The sequence below is a fragment of the Tribolium madens genome, unplaced genomic scaffold, assembly GCF_015345945.1.
Source record: "Tribolium madens isolate multiple individuals breed KSU strain unplaced genomic scaffold, Tmad_KSU_1.1 Scaffold_96;HRSCAF=242;Tcas5.2_LG5, whole genome shotgun sequence".
Taxonomy (NCBI): Eukaryota; Metazoa; Arthropoda; class Insecta; order Coleoptera; family Tenebrionidae; genus Tribolium; species Tribolium madens.
Genome location: NW_025401068.1, coordinates 13,455,066 through 13,464,046, shown reverse-complemented (window position 1 = coordinate 13,464,046; position 8,981 = coordinate 13,455,066). Strand labels below are relative to the sequence as shown.

The 8,981-nt window shown below is 31.0% G+C and overlaps 1 protein-coding gene and 1 non-coding gene across 2 annotated transcripts in view; both read left to right on the top strand.

The window, feature by feature from the left end:
- The window catches only part of LOC123013152 (latrophilin-like protein LAT-2), a 63,054-nt gene extending 54,538 nt beyond the window's left edge, over positions 1-8,516 (top strand). The window contains exons 4-7 of the mRNA XM_044411528.1: positions 3,697-3,857; positions 4,095-4,214; positions 6,261-6,447; positions 7,478-8,516. Of these exons, the coding sequence (XP_044267463.1) occupies positions 3,697-3,857; positions 4,095-4,214; positions 6,261-6,447; positions 7,478-7,771 (762 nt within the window). The 3' untranslated portion in view covers positions 7,772-8,516. The remainder of the gene's footprint in view (positions 1-3,696; positions 3,858-4,094; positions 4,215-6,260; positions 6,448-7,477) is intronic.
- Trnav-aac lies at positions 441-513 on the top strand. The gene has a single exon. It is a non-coding gene; the product is annotated as a tRNA-Val (tRNA).
- Positions 8,517-8,981: the final 465 nt, after the last annotated feature.

Here is an 8,981-nt window from a genome sequence, read left to right as displayed (position 1 = left end):
TTTAATAAAGAAATATTGATTTTTTTGTTTTTTTCTTGCGTATAATTTCTATATATTTTATAACTGAATTAAAAATATGCAATTTAATTTTAATTGTAAACAACTTAAAACGTAATAGACGCAGTACATAGGACTATGTATATTAAAAAAAATCTCTGCCTATTACCTATTAAAATATACTGCTTCACAAAAGTTAAGGAAGTGTGCAATAATTACAATAATTAATTATATTAATAAATTATTAAAAAAAAATCAATTAAAAGTGAGATAAATGCAAATATATTTTTACTTTTTTTTGCTGGATTCCACAATGCTTAGACGAATAAAATTTATTTGTTGTAAAAATTATGCAACTTTCTTAACTTTTCTGGAGCAGTTTATTTAGAATAGAAAGTGGTTTCCTAAATTGTTATCACGTATAAATTATAATTCGGTAAGTTGTTTCCGTGGTGTAGTGGTTATCACATCCGCCTAACACGCGGAAGGTCCCCGGTTCGATCCCGGGCGGAAACATCGTTTTTTTTTTTAAGTATTCTTAAATTATAGTTGACTAAGAGATAAAGAATAATAAATAATATTGTTTTGATAATAAATTTAGAATGTTATGTCTCCAAATAAAGCGTTTAGACGTTTGAAGCAAAATTGGAAACAATTCAACCGATTTAATTTTCCTAACAGCAACAGATAAAAGCAAGCCGTTACTCTCCAATCTCTCATTTTTATTAAATTTTTAAAAGACCATTCCATTTGCAAGCTGCTTAACAACCATGATTTATTCCCCTACTTCCTCTTAGGCTGATTAGATCATATATCAAGAAAATGCATCCACTTAAGATGAAATAAATCTTATGAAAATTTATAGCACGGCATAAACCGGTGTGAAAACTCGCGTTCTAATTTATTTCCACCATTTCATCTCAATAATCGATCGAGCACGTGTCTAAAAAGCATCATTTCTCTTATTTCTATAAGTTGTCAAAACTTCTCAAAACATTTCCAGTGATAACGTAGACATTCATCATTGTCGGAGGCACGAGGAGACATTGACGGGCTTGGGGAGCTTTCTTATCTTGCAAGTTCTTGATTTGATGTTTTGCAGGTAGCGGAGCGTGGAGATATCGTGGACGAGATTGTGAAAGGACATGAGGTTTGACCCGTTTCCTCTAAGAGAAATGAGAGCTTGGGGTGAGGACGCATCCATCAATTTGACGGGTGAATTATAATCCTGACCTGCATTCTGAAATATTACACCGCAATGGTGGTAACGAAGTCAAACACTGGCGGAAAAAAATGAGAAAGCTCCCGGAATATAGGACAATACAAAACTAGTTAATAAATAATAAACTCAATAGAGAGTTTTACACAATTTTATCGCAAAATACATAATTCAAACACTTATTTTTGGTAACTATACAGTTTTTTCCATTAAAGTTAGATCTGATAATTTGAACAGAGATAAATTGTATTGAAGCAAACAGTAAAAAATTGTATACCTTGCAATGGAAATGAAAAAGATTGATGATAAGAAGTCAGGTGGATACGAAAGGATTTATCTAATTTAAAAAATAAGATGTCTGTCGTTTTAACTTATTACAAAAGTTTCTTTAATAAAATCGTGATAAACGACCAGGAAAACCAAAGGTAGAACTTTAATTGATTTATTGTTTTTTATTTCTTTGTCAGGTTCTCCCGCCCAACTTAACAAACTCAATTAAGTTTATTAGAGGAATTAATTAATTGTTCAAAAGAACAATTGTTAAAAAAATAACAACTTTGTGTGCAACTACCACTTTGAAGCTAATTACACTACTCCAAAAAATTAAAGGAACAAAAAATTTTTTTGGTGATTTTTGAAAAGCTGTAACTCATCGAAAAATGGTCGTATCTAGATTTAAAAAAAACATTTTTAAGCTTTAGGTTTCTAGTTTTGAGATCTTTTGGCAAATATTTTTTCTGAGCTATGGTTATCACGTAATTCTAAGTAATAGCGCAAGAAAAAAAAACTAAAGTATGGTTTTGTTTTCGGTCCACGGACGTGGAATTTTTTTTTAGTTAAGTCAATTTTAAGGCCGTACTGCATGTTTGTTTACCTTTAATATGTTTTTTTTATATTCTCATTACGACAATTTGTCGCTGAGATATCTGACTTTTAATGAAAAAGGATTTTTTTGTCTATGATCATCGAAATCTCACCAACCAATGACTACACAGAGAATATAAGAGTAGTATCAAAAACTGAAATAAATGATATAAAGAAAACAAAAAAAAGTTACTTTTTGCGTTGTTTTTGTAAATCTACCGCGTATTCACTAATATTGATAAGGAAACTAATGTTTTTAGGTGTTTTTACAGCTTAAAGTATCCCGCTAATTTTTTAAATCGATTCATCAAACCGATTTCTCGGACCGATTGATCAAAGTTTTGCAAAAGAATTAAAGGAACAATTGTACATACATATTGTTTCTGAACATTGCCTAATCTTCATCAAAATTTAAAAAAAATTTTTTTTGACTTTGCTACAATTTTACATTAGTTGCTAAAAATAAAAAAAATTAACAAATTTTTTTTGATTGTTTTGAAAATTTGTAAAAACATTTAAAAAACAATGAACTGCTTAATTTTTGAAAAAAAATCATTTTTTTTTTGAATTTTCTTTCGAATTTTTTTTCAAATTTAACTAGTGCAGAATTGTAAAAGAAAGCTGAAAAAAATGTTTTTCTCATCTTGACGAAGATTAGACAATGTTCAGAAACAACAGAAACAATATGTACAATTGTACTTTTAATTCTTTTGCAAAACTTTGATCAATCGCTCCGAGAAAACAACATTAAGTTATAGAAGCACCTAAAAACATTAGTCTCTAAAACAACGCAAAAAGTTGCCTTTTTCTCTTTTGTTTAAATCAATGTTAAAGGTAAAGAAAAAATTATTTTCTAAAAAATAATAAAAGGATCTTATAAGACATTTATTCCAGTTTTTGACATTACTCGTATATTCTCTGTTCTTGGTTCCTGAGATATTGATGATCAAAGACAAGATGATCCTTTTTCATTTAAAGTCAGATATCTCAGCGACAAATTGTCGTAAAAAGAACATCAAAAAGCATATTAAAGGTAAACAAACATGCTATCCGGCCTATAAATTGACTTAACTAAACATGTCCGTGGACCAAAAACAAAACCATCAAAATTTAGTTTTTTTTTTCTTGCGCTATTACTTAGAATTGCATGATAACCGTAGCACAGAAAAAATATTTGCCAAAACTAGAAATCCAAAGCTTCAAAATGTTTTTTTTCAAAACTAGATACGACCATTTTTCGATGAGTTATAGCCTTTCAAAAAACACCAAAAAATTTGGAAAATTTTTTTGTTCCTTTAATATTTTGGAGTAGTATTTAGTTGCGTCTCGTTTATACAAAAAGAATAATTAATTCCATCGTATACCTCAGTAGAGAACATATAATTACGCCATAAAGGAATTGCGGTTTCAGGATGTTTGAATACTGAAGGGATCTCATTCCTGTGTGTATTACGAGATTATAGCTATTGCTTGCAGAGAGATACAATTCAAGTGTCGGGATGTCGTTAAATAACAACTTTCAAAACAATAAGTAAAAGAAATAATAAACAGTTTGTCGAGAAAATTGAATTGTTAGCTCGAGCAATGGTCTCATTATTTGATTTTCTTCTTTTCAGGATGCCGAGCTTTGCATAGCTTTAGCCTTTTCACTACAATACGTACGACTCTGCGTGCTGTGCTGGATGTTGACGATGGCACATCACATGCATTCGCAGTTTAGGATTAGTCTGCATTTAAATCCGATCACGGACAATGCAATTGGAAAGCATTTTTGTAGGTAGGTCATTTCAAAATTAAATTAATGAGTGTTCATTTTCAATTTAGTTGAAACAAAACAGTTCACTCGAGAGATCTCGTATTTCCGTCACACCTGCAAAAACAGCCGGTAATGTATTCCACTATCTAGCACTTCAATAAAAGGGAAATAATTGTAACATCTGCGGCCCCACATTTGCATTTCCTTAACCTACATCTCCCAGCTTCTCATCTTTACATTTTATTTCTCCTTTTGCAGATATTCAGTGTTCGCCTGGGGTGTTCCAGGAATACTTCTCGGCGCCAGCATTATGGTACAATACCACGATAAAGCCGGAAAACTGCTAGATACTGCAAGTCTCAAGTCGCAAAATTGCTGGTAAGTAATTAAATCGGATTGAGATAAACCCAACTAATCCACCAATTAAACCTTTTTTAACGATAAACGTATTTTCGAGAGGAAAATAAGGGTTTGTTGTATCTAACTCTCTTTTTTATATCCAAAGTAAAATAGCTTTTATCTCCATTGAGACATGATTTAAAAAATAACAGAGTTATGGTGCAATAAACTACCGATATAAAATTTTATCCTCACATTCTTGTATCCCGACGAACTCATAAAGAAGACGCAATGTGATTCTGCAAACAAATTTATGGCAATTTAATAAATGGACCCCGAGTCCAGACGGTGAAATTGCTGTTGGTATAACATTTTTTTGCAATGCTATTAAGTTAATAGCGACATCCCACTACTTCATCTTCTCATTGATAACGATCACTTGACAGAAATTGCATTCCAAGCTAACAAAACGATCCGAACGACCTATTTTCTCAAATTTTTTATAGATGAAATATAGTGGAGCAGCAGATGCCAAAGATGACGGAGAAAAATTATTACCATTAATACTCGTCGAGTGGCTTTTACGTTTCATATTTTTCCAATATACTCCCACAGTATAAACTGTTTAATTCAAAATGTAGTATAAGTTGTTTTCCAATACTGAAAATTTACACTTGCTATTTAAAAGCTTAATAAAAAACGAGTAAAAAAAAGAATCTTGATCGTACGTAGTTTTGGGTTGTTTTTAATTAAAATGCTAATTTATAGTTCATGGCAATTTATTTTAATAGGTTTCTATCTACAAAGCATGCAAAATACTAAAAATAACAAACGTACAGGTAATTAAAATTGTACATTTAATTAATGTGGAGAAAAAAAACGTACAACTACTGTGTTATTAGAATAAACCAAATATGTTACTCGTTTTATAAATTATTAAGGGTTAGATAAAGATAAAAAATTAATTTCTCTATAAAACCAATAATTTCTGCATCAAAACTAATCCTGAAATTGAAAGTTGTAGCACTTTTATTACTTTTTGGAATTTTATTTACAAATAATCGTATAGTAATAGTAAATTATATCAATAGAGGTAAAAGTTTCAGTTGAGCCACATAAACTGTTACTTTTACTCCTAATAACATATACAGATTGAGAGTAAAGAGCAACACTATAATTAGTAAATAAATAAACAAAATAATCAGGACTCTTTGCAAGTAATAAAATCATAACAAGGCTTATAAACAAACATCACGCGTTTAGTATCGAAATTTATGAAACTTGAGTTGAAATTTTTGAGTGTTTATTCATTTAACTAGTGCAGTTGGTAGTGCAAAATGCTGGTGATTTGCAATGTGCCTCTCTATAAATTCCTGAAGCAGCGAGAGAGACAACTTTGGTAATTGCCATGGTAAAAGTAAAAACACTTGGACGTAAAGATACTCCATGACTGAAAGGAAAACTTACTTGTGACATTTAGTTATAAAAGTTGTCACTTTTGTGACGCTTGCGGATAAAATATTTTTACACAAAAATATGTTATTTGAATTTACTTTTTGTCATTTCCAGACAGTGGAATACTGTGTTGATATAAAATTTAAATTAAATTTGCTTTGAACGGTTTTTTAATAACTTGGAAAATTTATTGAATAAATATTTCTCATTGAAATACGACTGAAGCTATTTAACTTCGGGCTATTTGATAAAAAAATTGTCTACATTTTAAATTAACATCTGTCAACAGAAAACTCTACACAATTTAAAAAATAAACAGGTCATGTTTATTTTTCTTTGTTTTTGCATATTTTTGTAGACTCAATTATCCTGGAAAAACAAAAGAATAATTAAGAGTTACGGTACAATTTAGTTAATTGAGTTTCACTCTGTCATTATCCAATTTTTTTAAGTAACTGAATTGAAACACGAAACACGAATTTATTATAACTGTCTTGGAGCATAGGAAGTCCATTTTCGAGACGTTGGAGTTTAAATTCGCGAATCCTTTGAGAGCGTTGCAACAAATCTGATATTCCTCGTCTTGTTATAAATATTTCCGGTCGGATTGATTTTTATGATTTTTTCCAGGTTTCTTGATCGGAATGCTTTCATATATGGGTTATTGGTTCCTTCCACCATCTTCATATCAGTCACCTTATACTATTTGGTGAGATCGGCTTTAGTAGCACGCTACGTTATCAGTATGCAAGTAGATCGCAAGCTACGTGATAAAATGCGACGTAAGAGGATGCTGCACATTGCGCTTTTTGCCAAGGTGAGGAATAATAAAGATTGATTTCGACATAAATATGCACCGAACGAAATATATTGCCGACACAGATATAGAGAAAACATGGAAAACTTCAACGGTATATCTGAAGCTGAAGGACTCAAAGATATGAAACATTGTAGTTCTCGTCTTTTACTTGTTTTATGTCTAGTCTAGCTGTCATTTATAAAGTGAAGAATAAGAATGTCAAAAGCGAAAAAAAAGACATCTTGAAATATGTAGCTCTAATGTAGTTTAGGAATAGTAGAAACAACTTTCAAAGAAGAGACTTACTCCTGTCACTGTAGTAAGAAAGTTCGATTAACTTCTTCAAAGTGCTCTATTAAAATTTGAGAGGAAAGTTGTCTTGCTTTTGACGTGGAAGTAAGTAAAATAAAATGTTGAAATTTAATATAAAATTTCACTTGGTAGATTATAATTATTTTTTATCTATAATAATAATAATAAAATGAAATATAAATTTATGACATTTTTAGTACGAGTACATATTTTTCAATTTAAAAGCATTTGCAAGAAGATCAAGCAAAAAATCATCAATTTTTCGAAAAGTTATTATGCCTTCAAGTCGGACAACTGGAGAACATTTGCTGAAACTTTGCTGAAACATGTAATCATTTTAGAGCACTGCATTTTGCAGTTGAATGAAAGTTTAATGAAGCAAACTAAAAGTTAACAGCTTTATGGCTTTAGACTGTGTAGATGAGCTAACAGAAAATTTAAAAAGGCTAAATCCCCTTTTTCACAATAGATAAGTGTAAATTATTCTGTGGATCTAAATTATTATGCACTGGAGTGAAACTTCAAAGTTAAAATGAAATTTATGTGGAATGAACTTGTTTCCGGAGTTGAAGTTAATTTACTCGAGGCTTCAAATTATTTGTTACGTGGATTATTTGAAGAACAAGCAAGGGGAATATATTTTGTTTTGTCTTTTGTAGAGAATTATGCTTAGCTCCGGATAAACTAAGCATTAAAAAACGCTCAATAACTTGGCATTTTCCCTGTTTTATTCCAGATAACCGTCTTGTTGGGCTTAGTGGTAACTCTGGGCGCTCTTAGCAAGTTAGCTAAATCCGAGACGGCTTGGATAGCTTACCACGTAGGACAAGGTCTTCAAGGCATTTTCGTCGCCATGTTGGTGACATGCAACTGTCAAGTGTTAAAGCTCTACACTCGAAGTATGAAATCGAGAGCTTCGCGACATATACCAGTTTACGCAAGCATGGGTCGTGCCTCCTCAACTGCTGGTGTTTCCAAATCTACAAGTCTTCAGCTTCTAACGTGGGAACCAGCCCCTGATCCAGTGTAAAATGTATTTTTATTAGAGTCATATTGTTGAAAAATATATCAGAAAGTCTAGTGTGGCGACATCGAATTTTAATAATGTATCATTTTCAAACACATATCATATTTGCGTGTTTCGTAACAATGATACTGAATTATTTTCATAAATCAAGTTTTCAAAGGCAGCAAAGTGTTAGTGGGTGCTGAAATAAACACGAGTGGAAAATCAACTTGCACCACTCTCCGAAATAATTGATTAAAATGAAACAAAGGAATAATAAAGAATATACGTACCAAAATAATGCAACTTATGTTTTCATTTCAATCATTGATAAGGTTTTTGAGCTAAATATTCATTTTTTTTAATTTTTATTCCAACATATTGTTATTTCATAATTCTTTAATTTTTGGATGGAAAAATTGTTCTTTAAATAGAGCAAAAGAGTGAGCATTTTGATACCAGAATCAGGAACGTTTGTAAACCAGCTTTCAGTTCCTAATGCATAATTTAATAATGTAAATACATGATATGAATTTGATGCATTTACATGTGAATACGATATACACATTTTGAAACCCTACTGTTAAAGACTAACCTGGAAAATGCCCAAATACCGCAGTGTATTTTACGTTATTTGTCTTTTTAGTCACAACAGTAAAAAACGGAACACCCGCAGCCATTGTCTTAACAAACAAAAAAATGTTACATTGTTTAAAAAATCAAAAATGCTATAATCCATTTCATTGAAATTGGCATAACAGTAGGCCATAATTATGTAAACCGCGCTTTAAATGTGAAAAAAGGCTTTAAGGAACTAAATTTGTCATTAAAAAAAGTGAGGTAAAAATAGTTACAATTTTATTTTTAAAAAACCTTATTTCAGAGGTTTTCAGAGAGTGTTTTTTCCATAAAAACTTTAACATCGGGTTTCATCTCTTTGCAGGTGTAGTTTTAACACCAAAAACATACACTATTTGCTTTGGAGAAAATACAGACTTTCGTTGATAATAAGTGTCTTCCAGGAATTTTAAAAGACTTTTATTCACACCGGAGATGAAACACAATTTGTTTTCCGTGAAAGTTGCATCGAAAAAGGGTTTGGATTTTGACAATAAAAATGTAGAACAAAATTGTGAATTTTTAAACAATGGTAAAGTTGTTGCGACCGGAGTGGAAAAAGAAAATCTGAACAAAATAAACCTTCGCGTACTGAAGCCTGAAAATCGTGTTTTGC